The sequence below is a fragment of the Lepus europaeus genome, chromosome 2 (assembly GCF_033115175.1).
Source record: "Lepus europaeus isolate LE1 chromosome 2, mLepTim1.pri, whole genome shotgun sequence".
NCBI lineage: Eukaryota > Metazoa > Chordata > Mammalia > Lagomorpha > Leporidae > Lepus > Lepus europaeus.
This window is the reverse complement of record NC_084828.1, coordinates 55,335,531-55,357,297: the sequence shown is the minus strand read 5'-3', so window position 1 is coordinate 55,357,297 and position 21,767 is coordinate 55,335,531. Positions and strand designations below refer to the sequence as shown.

The following is a 21,767-nucleotide window of genomic DNA, read 5'->3' as shown; positions in this document are numbered from 1 at the left end:
CTGTTTGCCTCTCGTGGTGCAAAACAGAGACTGAAAATGACAATTTCATGGGATAGAGTACTTGGCTACAGTTTAGTCAAGTATGAACAAAAAAAATTGCCTTTATGGTTGACTAGAGCTGCCATAACAAAACAGTACACACTGGGAAGTTTAAACAACAAATAAAACAGTTCAGTTCAGGAGGCTGGAAGTCCAAGGTCAAGATGTTAGCAAGGGTGGTTTCTCCTGAACCTCAGATGGCCACCTTCGTGCTATGTCCTGACACAGGCTTTTCTCTATATGTGTGATCCCTGGCTTATCTTCCTTTTCTGAAAAAAACACCAGTCCCCTTGGATTATAGCCCTACGCTTATGACCTCATTTAACATGAATTGTCTCTTTAAAGATCCTTTCTCCAAATAGACACATTGGAGGTTAGAGCTTTAGCATATAAATATTGGCATACACAATTCAGAATTCTTTTTAATTTTAAATGTAGTGTTACACTCATAAGATTGATTTGAAGTGAACGTTGAAGCTCTTTATACATTTTCTTAAACTTTTCTGTTTTGTTACTTCAGTTCCTATTACAGACCTTACACCTGTCACAGCCCTTGAAACTGTTACAGACTTTGGATCTGTTACAGTCCTTGTACCTGTTACGGACCTTAAGCCTGTTACTTTTAAAACCAAGACTCCTGGCACAACATTAGGTAATGACCCCATGCTTCTGTCAAGTGCATCTGTTGCTCACCATGCAGTCCTTTTAGTCTCCATCCCCATGACTTGGCTTTTCCTCCTTTATGAGATGGCGACAATCACCCTCCATCACCACTCAGTCACTTCTATGGGCTAATGAGTATTGAAACCTCTTGGAACCAAGTTTCCTTTTGTTTTTATTAGAGCAAGGCATGAACTTAATTCAAAACATTTACATACCATGTGCATATATGAAATTGGGTATTGTGCTTCACTTAGCAGTATTCTGTATTAAAGCTGAATTCAATACAAATTGGAATCTATTTCATATTTAGACTGATCACCAGTAACTGCAACATATGTTCCTTTGCTTGCCTAAGTCCCTAGGTTTTTTTTTTTCTAAAAACTGCTGTGTACATGGTATGTTTTGTGGATTTGGGAAGAAAGGTGGAAGGAGTGCCCTTCTTAAGTAATGAACTGTTTTGTTATTAATTTGATAACTTGAAAATTACCTCAATCTGAAATTTTAAATTATAAGCATCTTAATTAGCATAGCCCTAATTTCCCTTCCTCCTTTATTGAACACTGATTCTCAGCCATTGTTTCAATAGTAAGGAAGTTTTATGAGTTTCTCAATGCAAGTAATAATCTTCATGTCTGGAATGAATAACCCCTTATACACGAGTTAACTCAAAGAGTTACCACCAGTGATAAAAAAGAAGTCACATTTGGATAAAAGGAATGAAAAGGTAAAGCTAAAAATTTCATAGAGCTTTAGAAAGTCTGACAAGTTTTAGACAGTCCTCTCCTTAGTATCTAGAACCATAAGACCTAGAGTAACACAAGATTTTTCTTTCTTCAGCTACTAAAATACCACAAAGAACCCGTCGCCCACGTCCTAGACCTAAAACCACACCAAGCCCTCAAGCACCTCACACCAAACTGGGTAAATGTGTAATTCTGTGCTTTAAGAGTTAGCCTTGGAAGCAATCCCAGTGGGGACAGAAACTGCTGTTATTCTCCCTAAGCAGGAAGGCATGAGGCATGATCAGTAGCACTTCCTATGCCCTGCTTGCAGGAAGCGTGAAAGAGTAAGACCCAGTTGTCAGAATACCTTGTTCTGTGTGAGACTCTTTGAAATTATGTATTTAGTATGTTTCTTACTATTTACAAGGTGTTGGGATCAAGTAAACAAATTATTAAATCCTGCAGCAGACACTCTTTTGCTTACCTAAGTTTCTAGGATTTTCTGAAAAATACTATGTGCATGTGTTTTGTGGATTTGGGGAGAGTGGCAGGAGGGCTGTTCCTTAAGTAATGAACTGTTTTTGCATATTTCCAGACCCTCCTTGGCAATCTTGGCTGATAAAATAGCTGTAGGAGACTTATTTTACTTCTAACACACAATAATTGAGAACACACATACATGATACAAACATACAGTGGTAATCAGCAAAGACAAGACCAGGGTGGGCTAGACGCAGACTTTGGACTCACTGCAGGATTTGCGTGAATGGAAGGAAGAAAGAACAAAAGCAGAGGACTGAACTTGTAGGGGGGCAGGGGTCAACCAGACAGAGGGTCCAGGCTAAATGGACTACTTCTGGGTGATCCAAACGCAGTAGTTGATGATGCTGATTCAGAACGTCTAGCAGGCCAATAGAAGGAGCATTTAGAGGATCTGATTTAGGAGCTTAGATTTGATACAGAGACATCAGCAGTATTTCATTTCCATCTTTTCTGTGCTGAGAAAAAATAGATGTTCTAGTTGGTGTTACAGATTAATTGGCTGTCTTTATCCTGCTCTCTTAATTACCATGGGTTGGGCAGAGGTCTCAGACTCTGTAGTTGAGTTCATGGCATAATAAACATGTCTACTTTAATGATTATTTGTGTATCAATTTCAAACTTATCAACTGTCTATTGCATGCATGCTTTCTTAAACATAGAAAGTACTTCTGTTCAGGGCAAGCATGAGTTTTATTTTTTAAAGGGGATTTCTAAGCATATATTAGGTAAATGTGTAATATATTTTGCAGAGCTGAGTTTTCTATATCACTTAGCATTTGTTCAAAGCCTAGGAGAATTTTATGTTGACTTCTTCAGGCTATTCAAGGAAATTCAAAAACTACACCAAAGACTGATCATCATTATCATTTGGTCAAATTGTCAAGAAACAAGCATATACTCTACTCAGTTGAGAAGTTATGTTTTCCTTTAGAATTCATACACTAGTAAGATTGGTTTAGATGCAAATGTTGTAACTTCTCCTACATACTGAAATCTTTTTGGTTTGCTGTGTTGTTTTTGGTCAGTTCCTGCTACCGTTCTTGAACCTGTCACTCTTAGACCTGAGGCCCCAAGAACAACGTTAGGTAATGTTAACACACTGCTTTCACAAGTCTTCTGCTCACTGTCAAGCATAGAGTTCCATCTTGCTTCATCTGACATAATTACTGTTTGTGACCATTTAATTATATTCTTTTTAAAATTATAAAATTCTTAAATTTTATGTTTCCAGAAGAATCAGTCATGCACGACCCTACATTAGGTCACCTACTTGTCATGTGACCTACCTTAAAGTGTGTTATATCATTCTGTGATTTCTTTAAGCTGTGTGATAGAGCTGTGTTTCAAACATATCATAGGTTTCTGTCTCTCATCTGGACAGAAGAAGACGTGAACAGGCCTCGATGATTTATTGCACATCTGCATTTCTCCCCTTTTAATTTTTTTGCTTGATATTTTATTATTTTGCTTGTATTTAGTTAATATGTTCTTATTTTAATAGTTATATGAAAAACCTGCCAAAGATTGAAAATCCATAAGTTCCAGACTTATTAAGACTTATTAGTCCATTATCCTTTCAAGTTTGGCAGTGATTCTTAATGTCTTTGGTACCTAATCAAGCCTCCCTTTGAGACTTTGATGATAATATTTTCTTTAATTAAAAGTTATTTTTTTAAGATTTATTTACTTATTATGTAGAGTGAACAAGAGACAAAGATAGGTCTTTCATCTGATGGTTACTTCCCAAGTGGCCATAAAAACCAGTCAAAACAGAGAGCCAGTAACTCCCTCTGGGTCTCTCATGTGAGTGGCAAGAGTCCAAATATTTGAGCCATATCTGCTGGCTTCCCAGGTGCTTTAGCCAGAAGCTGGCTTGGAAATGGAGCGGCCAGGATTCAACTTGAACTGGTGACTTGATGTGGCGTGCTGGCGTAGGAAGCAGTGATTTAACTCACTGTGCCACAACACTATCCCCTAAAAAAGTGATTCTTATCTTCAAATAATTTTCTATGGTAGAAAAAGATATACGAGAAGTGTACGTGGCAAAAATATACTAAAAACGTCAAATATTTAACAAGCAATGAAGTGTGAAGTCATGTTTGTACTGCTGTAGCTACCAGAGCCCTAGACAATGTGGTTATGTGGTAACTCAAGGATTTCTCTCTTAGCTTCCAAAACATCACAGAGGACACGCCGTCCACGTCCCAGACCAAAAACCAAACCACCTCCTGAAGCACCCGAGTCCAAACCAGGTAAAACATTTGTTCCTGGTTTGAAGAGCCCCTGCAGCCTAACTCTGCCAGGTTATCTCAGGAGGAATCCCATGGTTGAAAGTAACCAATACACTCCTGTGAGGGGGAGAATACAACAAAGCCAGCAGCGGTTCACCCTGTTGAAACGTTAAAAGGAACACAGTTGAGGGAAACCTTAGGCAAGTGCTTCATATTTCTCGTGGGCAGTGTTCCCTGAAACACTGCATTGACTTCCATGTATCTCTTGAAAATAAAACTTTTTTAGAAAAATTAGGCATATCCAGTTGAAGTCAACATTAATTAAGTGGCTTCAGTATCCTCCAGATAATATTGGCATCGTTGGAGGGTACACATCGGACATGGGAGACATGTTTTAGTCCTCAAACCTGCAAGAAAGCTGAGAATTTTTCCTTTATAATTAGATAGCATATGTGCAACTATAAGATTGCTTTTTGAAATGCTACCTGTAAGATGTGCTAGGCCCATATATGGCCTTGACTTTACCATAGCACACTATGCTGAGGCCTTGGCCTCTTTCTAAAGAAGAGTTCTTAGCAATCTCCACACGGACCACTTTGGATCATTAATCAGATAATCAAAGAATGAGGAATAAGGAAATAGGTATGTGATGTAGGGATGGCCAAATTTTAGGAATTCAGTTGTCTGCTCTTCTAAGTTTATCAGTTTTTAAAAGTTTCTAAATACTTCTAAGTTTCACTTTGAAGAAAATATTTTGGTTTTTGTTCACCTAAAATATTTGCTTTATTATAATATTTTTGGTCAGCTCCTACTGTAGAGTTTGAACCTGTGACAATCCAAACTGAGACGTGGGTGACCACACAAGGTAATAACCCATTATTATCCTCAGTAAGTATGCTCCCTTCTCATTGTCAAAGCCATTCCACCAGCACCATCACCACGGGTTCTTCTGTCTTACAAGACTCCATCACCATCCTCTATTGTCTTTCTCTATTGTCTTATTACATGTTCATTCTAAAAGGTTTGAAAACTAGGACTCTTACAAGTTCCTCCTTGTTTTTGAGAGAGACATCTGTGAACCTAACTCAAGTCATCTGTTGGGCATGTAGTCATCTGAAATTGATCTGTTATCCTGTGTTTAATCAACATTTTGTTAATGGTGACTTTTAAGAGAAATTTTCTTGATTCCAACCATTATTGTGGTGCTAGGAAATTTTTGTGGATATAAAATTGTACCTGTATTTGTATCTGTGCTGTGTGATATTTGTTCTTTGACATTTTAATTATATAGTTTTATTTTAGAACCTTCAAAGAGCTAGTAACTGACCACTGTCACTATGACACTTAGTGATTCATACGGACTTTAACTTTGCTAACAGTCTTACTCTTCACATCTTCTGTTGAAAAGATCAATTTATATATTACACTTAATTCCAGTAAGTTTTCTTTTTCTCTCCAATGAATTTTCAATAGTGAAAGGAGACATACTATTAGAATAAGGGTGAAAGTTTCAAGTTAAAGTTTAAAAAGGCAAATGTCTGGAAATATGAGAATGTTTTAGGAAACCTAGAGCCATGTGTCATGGCTACCTATAGATTCTGAGCTCCAGGTCTTCTAGTAACTGAAAGTTTTCTTTTATCAGCTCCTAAAACACCACGGATCCGTCGCCCACGTCCCAAGCCTAAAACCACACTGAGTCCTGAGATTCCTGAAACCAAGCTGGGTAAATGTGGGTTTCTGGTTAAAGGAATGTATCCTGGCAGCTCTTGGGAAACTATGCTTGATGCTAAGCAGAAATGGTGGCCCTGTGCGTGAGACTTGTGTGGGTGAAGACCATTGTTCCTCCTGCTGAGTTGGCAAAAGAAAATGTAGTCAGCAAGACTACAACTAAACTGCTTGTACTTTCTGGCTAGAGGTTTTCTCTTTTAGGATGTGTCTTGTTTCTCACTCCTTATTTTATTCTATTCTTCTCTTGAAGACAAATGTCTAAGCCAAACGCAGCATTTGTATTTCAAGAAGAGAACATTAAGTGTTGTCCATCTTTCCACAGCCACAATGAGAGCTGTGAGGATATCATGGAAATAGGGGATTTACTTTTACTTTTCAGTCTGCAGAATAGGCAAGGTCAAGATCTCCTTTGGGAACATTCAGAGGTTGAACCAAGGCAGTCTGTGTATGAAAATCATACTTGGTTTTTATGGTTGCTATATACATTTACCAGCTTAGAGAAAGAAAAGTTTGTGAAGAACAGGAATAAAGAACTGTCAAGAAGTTGGTTTGAAGTCTTGGAGTTGAAAAGAGGCAGGAAAAGAAGTGTGGAGGCCATGTAGAGGGCACAAGCTTTCTGGAATGAGTAGATTGCTGCTTCTAAGTGGTGAGGATAGTGCTCCAATTAGAAGGGTTTGTAAAAGCAGTGGAAGGAAGCTGTGGCGGGTAGGACTTTGAATTTTGGATCTGGCCCTGTAAACATCAGCTGTCTCCTGTCCTTTGAAGGTACCACATTTTTGTGATTATAGTCAAGAGCTGTTCTACTGAGTACCACACACTAAGTGGAGGTCCCTTGTGCCTTTGAGGTGAAATCTCTGCCTGTTTCTAATAGGAATTTTCAACATGATGAGCATGTTTCACTTTGCTATACTGTTTGCTATGTCTCATTTCCCACATAAAAGCTATTGTATCTGTATTCATTTGGACATAGACAAGCTAATGATTGCTAGAATCGTTAGGTAAGTATGTATTTGGTCATATTTCTAAATACGTTTCTAAAGCAGTCTTCTACAGTAGTCAGTATTGGATATTCAGATACTAGGAGACTGTCTCATGAAGTAAGTTGAAATGCTTACCCAATTGTGTAGGCTGTGACTTAGTTCCTCTTACAGGAATGTTTACCTGGGTACATGTATCAAATTCTTACAAAATGGATATTAGATGTCAGAAAAAATGTAATCGTTTTACATCTACTGAAACAATATTAAACTGGAAGGTTTAATTTGATGACTTTTTCACAAGTGTTTGTTTCACATTGCTTTTTATTAGTTGTTGCTACAGATCTTGAACCTAGTATTCCTAGAACTGCAGCTCCAGAAACCACGGGTAATAAGAATGTGTGTTTTTCAAATACTGCTTTTCCTGCTCATTGCCATACCATTGTAGTCACAGGTTCTTCTGCATCTTAAGACCATTCCATCATCCTGTTTTCATCTTATTTCAATCTTAATGTTGAAATCATGCTAGGCTCTGAATCAAGTTATTAGCTGAATTTAGGAGACATTTGCATGAACTAACTTCAGGACATTGAACTTCCATGTAACCACTCCACTCTGTGAAATGTGGTTGTATGCATTTGTTTAAGAGCATTGACTATTTTAAGCTGTGTTTCAAACATACATCTCTATCCATTCCCTGTTTACACTGCTTATGCCTCATCAGTTGTGGAAATACCATGCTGCTTTATTCAGATTATTTTTATTGTGTCAGGATTTATGTAATATATTAGACGACTAGTTGCTTTAAGGAATAGCGTTTCAAGTAAATTGTCAAATTTTAAAATGTATCCAATTCTTGAAAGTTTGAAGAATAGGCTTCCATCCAGGACAGGATAGACTGGCTCTTTATCCTTCCCAAACAAGGTTTGACAATGTTTATTATTTCTTATTGAATCAAGGACCACTTTGATTTTAATGAACACAGTTCACTAGGTATCTGCTGCTTGTTAGTCTTTCAAACATATGAACTCTCTATTGTATCCATTATTGTTTAATGGATAAAACAGTAGACCTTTACCTCAACTTCTACAGCAGTAATAAATAATTGGCTTTTTCAATATAATTAGAAAAGTATATATTATGTAAACTTGTAAAAAGTTTGTCCGGTAGTCTATATTGACAAAATCAGAGAATCAGATGTCTTGTAGAATATCTTATGAGCCATATTCTGATACGCAATGCTATCTTGAAAGTTTATCTTCTAAGAGTAATTAGTACCTGGCTGCAGTTTGACCAGATCTGCAAAGAACATGTATCCCTTTTCTGTTAGTTTGGAAGATTAAAAATCAACTTGTGAAACTAACCTTGAAATGAATTTTTGAAGTCTCTTTGATTTACTCTATTATTTTTGGACAGTTCTTGCTACAGTCCTTGAACCTGTCACTCTTAGAACGGAGGCTCCAGAAACAACATTAGGTATTGATATTCTGTGCTCCTCAATTTCCCTCATTAGCAAACCCATTTCATTATCATCATCATAATTGCAGTGCCATCAGCTTTGTAAGACTGTCTTGTCATACTCTGCTGTCCTTCAGCCTTGCATAGTTTCTTCTGAAGATTATTTCAGGTTGTTGAAAGAAGTTATCTGTTGTTTATAAAAGCTTTGCATGAACCTAATTCAAACATCTTTCTTCTGTGCACTCTCACTTGAATTCATGCCATGCGTTTTTTTATCTAAACAGCATGCACACCTGAAACTGCATTTTAAACACAGTTGGTAGTGTCTAAGTCTTATCTAGACTGACTCTATTATAGAAGTTCTTATGATGTAACGGCTTCTTTGGCATATTAAAATTTTATCAGGTGAACCCAAACCCCACGACCTGCAGTTCAGGTACAACTTGTTTTGAAATTAGAGATTATGAGTCTCTTTACCCTTTGACTTAATTTTATAAGTGAGTTTGTCCTTCAAGAATACTCAATTATAAAAATAAAATAAGAGAAAATATTTAAGTGTCTATTTTCATCTACTTGAAAGGCAGAGTGACAGAGACAGAGATCATATATCCGCTGGTTCACTCCCCAGATACTTGGAACTCCAAGTGGGTAGCAGGATCCCAGGCTCTTGAGCCATCTTCCCAGGATGCATTAGCAGGAAGCTGCATTAGAAGCTGAGAAGCCGACAATCAAATTGGCCCCCCAAGAGGGGATGTGAGCATCCCTAGTGGAGCCTTAAGTCATTACACTACAACACTCACCCCAGGAGAACATATTTTAATCTTAAAAGAGTAAAATCTAAAATCTCAAGAAAACATTTCTTAGAACACCTAGAGTTTTGTTTCAAAACCTACTTGCATTGGAATAATCCAAGGTTTCTTCCTTCAGCTCCTAAAACACAGCGAACACGTCGTCCACGTCCCAGACCTAAGACCACCACATCAAGTCCTGAAGTACTACAGACCAAATTGGGTACTGTGTGATTCCTTGGCTTGAGGGGTAGCTTTAACCACCTGTCCCATGGGGCCAAAAGCAGTGCCTATAGTGGGAAGCAACAGTCGTCATGTTTGTAAGAGTCAAGGCAGGAGGTACAGGTAGCAGCTGCTTCCTCAACAGAGCTATCCAGCAGAACAAGACCTGGGGAGCCCAGGATGCCTGATCTCTTAAGTGACTTGATTTAAGCAAAATCCTTGGTCTTTATCTTTAATGATGTGTTTACAGCAGGATTGCCATAGAAACTCATGGTTATTTATTGCTAAATATGTGTTGAAACATGTGTCTACTTATTACAGCCATGATTGCATAAACAAGCATTATTTCAGCCTCTAATGAGGACGTTATTTTTGTATCTATTTTCATATTTTTAAATAAATTGCTAAGCAAGTTTGCAAAGCAATCTTCCATATTAGTTAAAATGAGAAAACAAAACACCTAGGAAAATCTCACGTGGAAAGGACTGTGATGCGAGCAGAGTTCAAAACAGCTACTATTTGCTCCCTATCAATTCAAAAAAAATTATTTGACATTTGAATCTTAGTTAAGGCTTTTAATATAAGCTTGAAGCTTTCTCATGTTCATGGTTTTGCTTTTGGTTACTTTCTATTCCAGGCTTTGAACCTGTTACACATCATACTGAGGTTCCAGGAACAACATTAGGTGGTGATTTTTTTGTGTCCTTTATTACATGTTTTTTGTTTTTGCTGGCTAAAAACCCACTCCATTGCTGTCTCCGCTAAAGTTCCTTCTGCTTCCTAAGATTGCTGATGTCATTCCCATGCTTCATCTTATAAGTAGTCAGGAGTCTTAACTCAGTTGTTACCTTTTGCTTTTTAGTTGTCCTTCAATTCAGTGAAGAATATCTCTCTGTGATATGCCCTCTTTAAAGTTGCAGTATATGATTGTTATATCTGAGATCCACATTGCTGCTTTTCTCATTGGCATCCAGAGCTATAAAACTTCAACTAAGTACCATGAACATCCGCTGAGTAACTTACCTTCTATAAGATTGATATGGTATTCTCATTACACTCCTTTAAGGAATCAGATGCCCCTATTTATATATTCTTTTAAAAATACAGCTGTTCCCTGGAAGCTCCACACTCCCCCATCAGCAAGTGTGACTACTCTTTCTCCACACGATTTAGCAATGGTTCTTACTCTGTGTGTTATCTGAATTAATCTTGTGCCCTATGGAAGAATTGTCTCTGACAAAGGGTGTGTCTCTTCAATTCATTTCATTCATCTTTTTTTTTTTTCTCTAGCACTGTTTGTTTTTATGCTTAAACAAGCAAACCTTACCTTGTTCCCTGTGTCCCAAACATCTATCAGGGTGAGGTAAAAAGCAGAGGTAGAGATCAAAAGTAAAGACATAGGGTGGGAGGGAAGTTATGGGGGGGAGCCATTGTAATCCATAAACTGTACTTTGGAAATTTATATCTACTAAATAAAAGTTTAAAAAATTTTTAAAGGCATAGTTGCATCTGAAACAGATTACAGTGTATTTGTGAAGAAAACTTGTTCCCCAAAAGATCTTAATGGTCTTTATAAGTATCTAATGACTTACAGTTTCCTTCAGCTAAAAACTTCATATGTGATCGTTGTCTCTAAAGACTCAGTGGTGATAAGGAACAAATTGGATAAGTAATTTTTAATTGAAAAAATAAATTCAAGAAAATTTGTTTTAGAAAACATAGGTCCATATACAGTTCTGTTGATAAGTTCTAGACCTAACAGCAATCTCAATACCAGATCATCTCTTTTAGTTTTAAAAACATTGAGGAGCAGTTGAAAGCCCTATTCCATCCAGATTCCTAAACCTTAAATTTCCTGGAATTTCTCAGTTTGAATCAAAAAAATCTGGTTTCTAGCTTAAAGAATCCTTCCAGCCCATTTCAGTTGAGGCTAGGGAATGACAATGAAGTGGTTTAAATGCCCTACCTCTACTCTTCAAGAGAGGGTGCTCTAATAGCAGTCACCAACTCAACAATTGCAGGGTTGATCACTAGGTTAATAGTTGAGGGAGGTCTATGTGGTGTCTCATCTTGTACCCTACGGAAAAATTGCCCCTGACAAAGGACATTTCTTCTCAGTGCTCTTTCTCCATTTCATTCATTCATTCATTCATTCTCTCTCTCTCTTTTTTTTTTTTTTTTGGCTGCCACAGAAGGAATGTAAAAAGCATTCATAGCTCACAGGCAAGGCAGAGGGATGGATTTGAGAGGATCGTAGTTTCCTGATCTCTGCTTTAAATAGTGCCCACTCTGCTTAGCTTTCCATAACTTGGCGATTTTGAGGATCTTTATGTTCTAATTCATTGCTATCTCTGTCTAAAACCTGTGAAATAAATTATTCATAATTACTTTTACAACTTAGGTCCTCTTCTTTCAGCTCCCACTGAACTGCAAACTCTTACTTTGAAACCAGTGACATCACCAAGTCTAGCAATGACACAAAGTCAACCTGGTAAATAGATTTTTTATCTGTCTTGGAACACTGTGTGCTTCAGGGGACACCTTGTGATCCTCTAAATGTTATATTTAGAAATATTAAAAATGCAAAAGGAAGATGCATTTAATTACTCAATATTATACAATGCTCTTTTTGTGAGTGCTATTGGTGTCAAGTTAGTAATATGTTCATTGTTCTGTTATACTGTATACAGATACTCAACTTGAGTTTGCACTTTATCAGAGAATCACGTATCCAATTAAATTCTCAATAAAACCACTTGTAATAAATCATCTTATTCTGTATCCTTATTTTTCATGAATAGTTGTAAATTAGTGGTTCTTTTTAGTAGTAAGCTAAATTTTGTGATCTGCATCTGAAAAGAATGTTAAATTGAGACCATAAAGGAAGGACAAAGTTCTCAATTCAGTAAAGATAACAAAACTTCCCCTTAAACAATGAGAGCCCTTCAAAATCGAAAGCAAACTTTTAAAATCAGTATTAATAATGTTATTTCTACTCCTTGATGCTTATTTTGAAATGTGAGACCCAATTTTCTCCCTAACATGGAATTATAATTTCTTTCCATCTGATGTAGATATCTTTTAACTAGATAACTGATGTTTTAGTGTTGATATTGAAGGTGTAGGCATGATTGTTAATGGTAATTCATAATGCTATGAATTCACTTATGCAATTAGAGCATCCCTTGGTGTTATTGATAATACAGTTATTATCCTGTCAGTTAACATTGAGCACTTTCTAGGTGCCAGGCAATATTCTAGGTACTCAGTCTATATTAATTAATTCAATGCTCGTAACAACCCACCCTTTATCGATTGTACCATTTTGTGTTTTTTGCTAGTTTCTGATGTTCTGGAATCGGTTACATTTAGCACTGAATCGTCAAAGGAGACCATAGGTAAAAATGTTCCCCATTGGGAAGCCAACCATATGTGCTTTTCCATCTCATTGCAAAAGACATCTTTGGATGTCCTCATGCTCTGACATTTCATAGCCACCTGCTCACATCTTGTCTGTGCTCATTCATGGGTCTTGAAAATCATTATATATAGCATGTTGTGCTAGTGTTTGTATCCTGTGTGTTTTTCTCAGTTTAATTTCTTCTCTGAATAAAATCATGATCATTTTCATATAAACATGTACATATATGTACATCCCACTTTTCATATCATTGTAAGGATTCGTTCTCATGTTTTCCAAGGATTTATTCTATACATTTCTTGCAAAAATCTTCACACAAAAATATTTAAAGAAGTGAAATTATTTGCTTCAGACCGGGTAGTAATTGGTCAAGACTTTTCCAGGTACCATGTGTTGGGGGAGGGGATAAGTATATATTTCCCACAAAACACTACCTTCATTACTGCCTTCATTCCTACCCTAATAAATTGTAATAATCTTCATCATCTACCTGAATATCAATCTGTCTTAAAAGTGTACCTGCTGAAGGTAATTGTCTGTTTTCAAATTACAGACAAGGGTCCTCTTACTGTGCACTTTGTGCTGCCCACCACTAACAGCCATTCCTTGTTTCCTCCTAGCGCCGTCTGAGACAGATTATGTCCACCCCACTGCCAAAGCACCTTTCAGGCCAGAGGAACCAAAGACGGAAGGTGGTGAAAGTTCTCACGCTTAAGTTATTTATTCAGCACATTTCTAAGTTTCTTGTTGCATCCTTGGGACATGAAAGGTGAAGCTGTAGTATTTGATCTACGGTTGAGCAGATCATCCTTAAAGTTATAGTGATTATGGATTCACTCTGAATCTAAAAATAAATTCCTGTACCTTGCTGGTATCTAAATATTGAGGCATAATTATATTTTAAAGCCATTTAATTACAATTAAAATACAAATATTAGTTGAAGGGTTATTTTATTACAGAACAGGATTTTCCTCCTGATTCTCTTTTTTGCTGCTTAAATCCATTGTCTTATCTTTAAAATGATAAAGTAGATTTCTCAGAGAACAGGGTATGTTAATATTTAAGAAAAAAATACTTGGCTATACCTTAACATCTCAGGTTTAAAAAATGTTCTCCTTTATTTTGATACAGTCGTGGAGTCTATTACAGATGTGTCTGAACATCCTGAAACCACAGTAGGTAATGACGCACTTCAGCAGCCCACCGCTGTGTGCTCTCTGTCCTCATGGCCACCATCACCTGAGCACTTCAGGGTCCCTGTCATTGTGAATTCACATGGCACTATCATTCTTTGTTGCAGCAGTTAGCTTTCTGTCTAGGTTCATCCAAAAATGTCTCTTCTCCTCTTCAGTTTCATATCAAGACCTTGATCTCCATGTCAGCAAGAAGATTGAATCTAAGGCATCTGTTCTGCTAACATTGAGCAATCTGCAGTTTAGTTTCATTAGTTCTGAATGTTCCCCATAATGTTCTTTTCATATGATCCATTTACATTTCTGACCCCCAATCATTCTTTCTATTAACACTCATTCCATTCCTTGTGTTGGTGTTTGTTTTGTTTCCTCCATTATTTTGAGAAATTCAGTGCTTCTTAACTAGTTCATGCTACTATATGACATTTTTTAAAAATTACTTTTTCCCTTCAGGGTTCTTATTTCTAGCATTAATGACGAGATAGGGCCCTAGTGTGGAGTGAAGATTTCACAATACTTTGTAACCTGGCATCTGTAAGCGTTTTTGAAACTAAATGCATTATGAAAGTGGGGTGATTAAGTCCCCCTATATTATTGTATTGATGCTTTTATCTCCCTTCAGATCTACTAACAATTGTTTTATAAAACCTGGTGCTCTGGCATTAGAAGTATATATGTTTACATTGGTCACGTCTTGTTGTTGAATTGATCCCTTGATTGGTATATAGTAACATTCTTCCTTTAATAGTTTTTGTCTGAAAGTCTATTTTGTATATTGTAAATACAGCATTATGAGGAAGTGGAAATGCTGTTTTGCTGAAGGCTTGCAATTTTCTCTATTTTTGAAAATCTTGGCTACCATCCTGTCTGTTGTGTGTCCTCAGGGTATGTCAAGCACTCTAGTAACCTTGTGTACTTTTCTTCAATCACCATAGAAACATCACCTCTGCCTTCCCAAACTATAACCCTACCCAGCCCAGATGAGCCTCAGACTGAACCTGGTAAATACATTACTCTATTTTATATTTCCTGTATGAGTGGGTGAGTATAGAACGGCAGTACGGTCACTTGTCGATTTGAGAAGCCTGACTTCATCACTCTGGTCAGTCTTTGAAGGGGATCCACGTGTCTTGATGTATCGCTTCTCCATCTGTCATTGGTAATCACTCAGACTGCAGTGCGGCAGTCTTCAGGATGTGTCTGAAAAACGCCTGTCACTAACACTGCAAGTGATTAATTCAGGAGATAGGAGTGCTGCTAAGGAAGAACACTTGACATTCAATGCTATTTTTAGATACATAGATACCATACTTTATTATCTTGGCTAGGTTTGCAAGTTCTGTGGTTGTGTAAAAAAGTATTTTAAGATAGTCTAACTTATATTTGAGAGGAAAAGAAACCTTCAGAAACAGGGTTCATTGTATAATCCACATAAAAGAATACAACAGGCCAGTCACCTTGTTATACTCAAGGGCCTTACTTCTTTCTACTCTTTTCTGTGGTGGTTAGCCATTTCATGATAGAACTGAAATCTAATTTATTACCTTGGCTAGTCTTAAGGCTCACTTGATGGTGGGATCTGAAATGAATGAAAAGAATCATCACCATGGAAAACTAAATGTGCCTCCTCTTTCAAGGAGAAATACTCTTAATACCTACAGGTTTCCATGAAATAGTTTATCATAAGTCCTAACTTCTGTTATGGTTGCCACTAAACTATTTTGTATAGCTCCATTTCCAAAAGAGATACAAAAATTAATTTTACACATTTTCCTCTGAAATAGCTTATGAAATATTGGCTAAAATTGCTACAGTCTTTTCCCAAATGCTACGTTGAATACATTAATGGAATCTGTTGCCATTGTATTTAACTTCTCCAAAGTTTTGTTTTGTTTGCATTAGCCATAATAATATTATTGAAATGTCTAATTGTAAATCCTGCTATATATGATTCTATCATTTTTGTGGAATTTCTCCGTGGCATGTCTTTAACCTGCAGATGGTCTTGTACCCTGAGAGAAGCAAGTAGCCTTTCATTTGGAACCTCAACAGTCAAGGAAGTTGAGAATCAGAAAATCATGAGACTGTTAAGAAACTCCAGAATCATAGAATTTGGGGATTGGCAGGGTTCTTAAAAATCATGTAACTTTTGATGAACCTTAGACTGTAGACCCAACGATTAGCCAAAAGTGCGCCAAACTCCCAGACTCCAGACTCCTGGCAAAGTCACTGTAAAACCAATATGTCTTGGTATCCATCTCTCTACAGGCAAGAAGAATCTACTGAAACTATTGCATACTTTTATATTTTGATTTAGGATCGGGAAGATGCCTCTGAAGACTCTGTCAGAAACACCTCATACCTAATAACTATTATTTTCAGCAAGCTCTTCAATGATGTCTGAGTCTGCATGATGTTGATACGATGTTGTTTCTTGTCTTTCTTTATCCCTGGAACACTGTATTTGAACCAAATGATGCATTTCCACAAGCTGCAACCTTGTGTCTGATAACTCTTCTCTTTCAGCAGGTTATAATCATATTTGTAATTTTTTGATGAAGAAATAATTGATTTTTGAACTTATTGTTCTAGAGCTTCTTTTGGAATCTTCCAACAAAGGAGTGTCTACAGAAAAGTACCCTTGATATTCAGTTCTGCTTCTCCAATATAAGAAATAAAAATTGTGTTTTGTTTAGTAACATTATTTTTCCCATGAATGCTTGCTACTAAAGAGCATTCTGCATTTGTAATATAATCTGATAATCTTTAAATTTAGAAAAATTTATATGTATTTCCATTTAAAATGGTACACCTGGATATTCTGATAAAATTGTCTGAACTTGGAATAAGGATACATTATTGTACTATAAAATTTATTTTAAACCTTTTAAAAAGGCATTTGAAGTAGATGTTTCTGGAATTCCAACAGTTTTGCCAGTTGAGTATCTTGGATATCATTTGATGGACTTTTTTGCTATGCTTCCCATGTTGAAAAAAACTTCCTATTTGTAAATCATTAAGCTCTTGAATTGCATTAATTGCATATTTAGGTCTTTGGTCACAAAACAAGCATCTCTGGGCTCCTATGTTTGTTGAAGGGCTTATGAGCTCCGAACCTTTATCATTTCTTTTAGCTCCCAAGCAGACACCACGTGCTCTTCCCAAGCCAAAAACATCACCGCGCCCAAGAATCCCACAAACACAACCAGGTAAATACACACGTTTTCTATTTTTAGCTGGAACAGTTTGAGATTAGTGGGGTTAGTTGTTCTAACACTGAATAACCATATTACTTCAGGTAGATGGTTTGGCCAGCTTGAGCCAAACCTCAATTCCCTCACCTTTAAAGTGTAGCTGGTAATTCCTTCCTTCTGGCATATGGTGAGAATCAAAGGACATAGTCCTTGCAAAAACATTTTTGCAATTGTAAAATGCACTATATATAAGCTACTTCTTCTTCCTGGTATCTATTACATTGGTCTCTTGTTACTGCAGAGGAATAATTGAGCAAAGACATTTCACTTTATGACCATATTTATGTCAGGGTTTATTTAGGCCTGAGAAGTGCAGGAAGGTAGGGTATGAACCCACCCATTCTACTGCATTGCCCATCTAAAGTTCTCTTGTTGCCTGGGGTGCCGTTAAGTTTAACCATGCTGTCTAGGATTCTACTCCGACTTCTGATTTTTTCCTAGGAAAGGTGTGAGTTTAAGGAGAAGTCAAGCAAACATATCCAGAGAAGAAGAGCACTCTTGCATAGATTTTATTGCTATCTACTCTGAAATGAAGTTCTCAAAAAAGCTTCATCTTGTCCTGAGACTTTGTCAAATTTTGCAATTTCTTAATTTTTCTAAAAGTATCCAGAATTCTAACTGGTCTGTTTCTAGAATTTCAGAGTGCATTGTCTGTCTAAATTACATAACTGTCATACTTTCTCAGTTTCTGCTGACCTTGTCCTGTCTTACGTGTTCAACGTGACTGAGAAATGCAGAAATCAAATGCTGCATGATCTGAGTTCTCTTTCAGCTCCCAGTGGACCCCAGCGTGCTACTTTAAAACCAAAACTGTCACCAAGTCCAGAAGTGTCATTCACCACACCTGGTAAATGCTTTATTTTACCTTTAAGCCAAATGCATTCTGTCACACACTGCTGCAATGAAGTGAGAATTTGCTGGATATGAGGTCACTATTCTTTTCTTTAAAATATTTTTTTAACATTGAGGAGCAGAGAAAGAAAAATCTTATATCCACTGGTTCACTCTCCCAAAGCTGGCAATGGAGCAGCCCAAAACCATGAGCTGGGAACTCAATCTGGGTCTCCGGTGTGAGCTACCCAACTACTTTAGCCATCACCTGCTGGCTCTCTGGGTACACATTATTTGGGAGCTGGAATAGGAAGCAGAGCTTGAACTTGAACCCAGGCACTCTGATATGGGCTGCAGATGTCCCAACCAGTTTAATGCTCATACCCCCCAGCCTGAATATTTCACTTAGTTCAAATGCCATGTTGTATCATATGCAGTATGATTATTTCCGAGGTTTCACAAGAGTTGTCCAGTTGCTCATATAGTAAAGCTGTTATTACAGTCAAAAGACAGTTATGCTAAGCATAGAATATCTTCCCTGATAAGTTTTCTTATTGTCTGACTTGCCAGAAATAACCTGACAATTCTATGTTATGCCCCAGTGTTTCACCAAACAGGAAAATAAAGTGTTTTGGTCTTTGCAGAAGAATGATTAGATGGCATTTTGCAAAAAAAAAAAAAAAAAAAAGAGGCAATGATATTTAACCTGTTTAACCACTTATTCGGGTTCATAAATTTTACCATGTTCGCTTTTGAGGGTTTTTTTCCTACCAGATTATATTTCACAAGTTAGTGGAGCAATAGCTTGGTTTAAGAAATTTGTTTCACAAAAAAGACTTTAGTTACAAATCTTATTTTCTTATCAACTGAGAAGATCTTTTGTTCATTAATGGAGATGGCTATCTCATATTTGTGGTAGTGGCCAGGGTGGAGATTGCAAGAAGCCAGACATTGTATGTGATTTTTTTGCTGTGTTCTCTAGGCTGTGTAAGAAGAGAGTTTTTGGTATTGTGGTGTAGTTAGGTTGCTGCTCCTAAAGGTAGCTAGAAAAAGACTCCATTGTCTGAAGCCTATAATGAAATTTGTACCATTGAGCACAACAGTTAGTATTATAAAGGAAAAAGAAATCTTCCTACTTCCAAAAGGCTAACATCATCATCATTATTATTATTATTTTTATTATTATTATTATTTTCTTTTTTTAACTTTTATTTAGTAAATATAAATTTCCAAAGTACAGCTTATGGATTACAATGGCTTCCCCCCCATAACCTCCCTCCCACTAGCACCCCTCCCATCTCCCGCTCCCTCTCCCATTCCATTCACATCAAGATTCATTTTCAATTCTCTTTATATACAGAAGATCAGTTTAGTATATATTAAGTAAAGATTTCATCAGTTTGCACCCACACAGAAACACAAAGTGTAAAATACTGTTTCAGTACTAGTTATAGCGTTACTTCACATTGGACAACACATTAAGGACAGATCCCACATGAGGAGTAAGTACACAGTGATTCCTGTTGCTGACTTAACAATTTGACACTCTTGTTTATGGTGTCAGAAATCTCCCTAGGCTCTAGTCATGAGTTGCCAAGGCTATGGAAGCCTTTTGAATTCGCTGACTTCTATCTTATTCAGACAGGGTCATAGTCAAAGTGGAAGTTCTCTCCTCCCTTCAGAGAAAGGTACCCCTTCTTTTTTTTTTTTGACAGGCAGAGTAGATAGAGAGACAGAGAGAAAGGTCTTCCCCCTTGCCGCTGGTTCACCCTCCAATGGCCGCTGCGGCCGGCGCATCTCGCTCAACCGAAGCCAGGAGCCAGGTGCTTCTTCCTGGTCCCCCATGTGGGTGCAGGGCCCAAGGACTTGGGCCATCCTCCACTGCCTTCCCGGGCCATAGCAGAGAGCTGGCCTGGAAGAGGGGCAACCGGGACAGAATCCGGCACCCCAACCGGGGCTAGAACCCGGTGTGCCGGCGCCGCTAGGCAGAGGATTGATGGCCCAGTTCTTTCTACTGGGATCTCAATCACAGAGATCTTTCATTTAGGTCCTCTTTTTTTTTTTTTGCCAGAGTGTCTTGGCTTTCCATGCCTAAAATACTCTCATGGGCTCTTCAGCCAGATCTGAGTGCCTTAAGGGCTGATTCTGAAGCCAGAGTGCTGTTTAGGACATCTGCCATTCTATGAGTCTGCTGTTTTTTTATTATTATTATTATTATTATTATTAGACTAGAGACAGATACAGAGAGCTCATATCCATTTGTTACTCCTCAAAAGCCCACTATGGCCCCAACCAAGCCAGCAAGCCATGAGCCAGGAATTCAATCCAGCTCCCACATTGGTAGAAATGACACAAATACTTAAACCATCACCTGCGGCCTCCCAGGATGTACGTTAGCAAGAAGGTAGGATAGAGAGCCAGAGCCAGGAATAATACCATACACTCAGATATGGGACAAGGACATCCCAACCAGCATCTTAGCCAATAGGCCAAATGCCCACTCCCAAAAGTCCAACTTCTTATTTTCATTTGTAAGGGGAAAAAAAGTAACAGAAATTGATTCACTGTAGATAGTAATAGATTTGATTGTGTTTATTTACTGTTTCTTTTCATTATTGAGAGTAACTGTCAGTGTAATCTTATTACACAGCATATATAATAGTTAAGCTTTTTTCTTTTTAAATATTTGAGAGGTAGAGAGATGTAGGCTTGAAGATATTGGACTCAGATTGTTGAGGATGTTTTATGGTTGGGACTTTGCAATTTTTGTCAACAGGGAATTGGGAACAAAATTATGCATGTAATTTGTAATCACAGGAGTGGTATAATTAGAACTGTTTTCGAAAGATAGCTATGATTATAATAGTATAATCTGGCAAAAAGCAATACTAGTTCACTTAGAAGGGTTTGTAATAATCTAGGAAGGTAAAATTTAAACTAATAATGGTAGAAAGGAAGATAAGGGAACAATGCTACAGTGCCATTCAAGGTGGAGTTGCTAAGACCTAGAGAATGACTGACTGACTGGTGTTGTAGAGAGAAAGATGATGCTGTCCTTTCTATCTTGGATGAATGGTAGATGATAGTGCCATTAAATAAGACAGGAGACAGAAGAATAAAGACTTGGTTTTAAATATTTCAGGTATGCACAGCCAGTAGGACAGTAGGGTACAAATGTCTAACTAGTGATTAAAATGTTTTCTCTGAATTTCTACACAGAAGTCAGATTATGGAGTTATCTATTTGCATAAATTTTTACGTTTTTATTTTTCATTTATTTGAAAGGCAGAGAGAGACAAAGATAGAACTTTCATCTGGTAGTTCACTTTACAAATGCCCACACCAGCTGGGGCTAGGCCAGACCGAAGCTGGGACCTGGGAACACCCTAAGGGTCTCCCACATGGGTAGGAGGACCCAAGTACTTGAGGCATCACCAGCTGCTTCTCAGGGTGCACATTAGTGGAACGCTGGAATGGGAAGCAGAGTCGGGACTGAAAGCCGGGCGCTCCAACTTGGGATGTGGCTGTCGCAGGCAGCCTCTTAACCTCTCCTCCTGATTTACATATGGATGGTTCTTAAAATTCATGTGACATCATCCAGTAGAAAATACACACATCAGAGGTCAGAAATCAAGTACACTGGGAACACAGTGACATTTAAGGGATGGACAGATGGGCGGGAGAAAAGAACCATCA

General features: G+C 37.5%; 1 protein-coding gene across 31 annotated transcripts in view; it reads left to right on the top strand.

Annotated features, from left to right (window-relative positions):
- Positions 1 to 21,767, top strand: part of ABI3BP (ABI family member 3 binding protein) — a 298,516-nt gene that overhangs the window by 210,650 nt on the left and 66,099 nt on the right. For 9 of the 31 annotated variants that reach the window (XM_062207040.1, XM_062207063.1, XM_062207059.1 and 6 more), the window contains 17 exons: positions 560 to 691; positions 1,540 to 1,623; positions 2,993 to 3,052; positions 4,136 to 4,219; positions 5,004 to 5,063; positions 5,841 to 5,927; positions 7,235 to 7,291; positions 8,320 to 8,379; positions 9,289 to 9,372; positions 10,009 to 10,056; positions 11,773 to 11,862; positions 12,713 to 12,769; positions 13,413 to 13,484; positions 13,925 to 13,972; positions 14,922 to 14,987; positions 17,121 to 17,195; positions 18,013 to 18,087. In XM_062207040.1, the coding sequence (XP_062063024.1) occupies positions 560 to 691; positions 1,540 to 1,623; positions 2,993 to 3,052; positions 4,136 to 4,219; positions 5,004 to 5,063; positions 5,841 to 5,927; positions 7,235 to 7,291; positions 8,320 to 8,379; positions 9,289 to 9,372; positions 10,009 to 10,056; positions 11,773 to 11,862; positions 12,713 to 12,769; positions 13,413 to 13,484; positions 13,925 to 13,972; positions 14,922 to 14,987; positions 17,121 to 17,195; positions 18,013 to 18,087 (1,239 nt within the window). The remainder of the gene's footprint in view (positions 1 to 559; positions 692 to 1,539; positions 1,624 to 2,992; positions 3,053 to 4,135; positions 4,220 to 5,003; positions 5,064 to 5,840; positions 5,928 to 7,234; positions 7,292 to 8,319; positions 8,380 to 9,288; positions 9,373 to 10,008; positions 10,057 to 11,772; positions 11,863 to 12,712; positions 12,770 to 13,412; positions 13,485 to 13,924; positions 13,973 to 14,921; positions 14,988 to 17,120; positions 17,196 to 18,012; positions 18,088 to 21,767) is intronic. The other 22 variants (XM_062207122.1, XM_062207129.1, XM_062207116.1 and 19 more) reach the window with 15 other exon arrangements.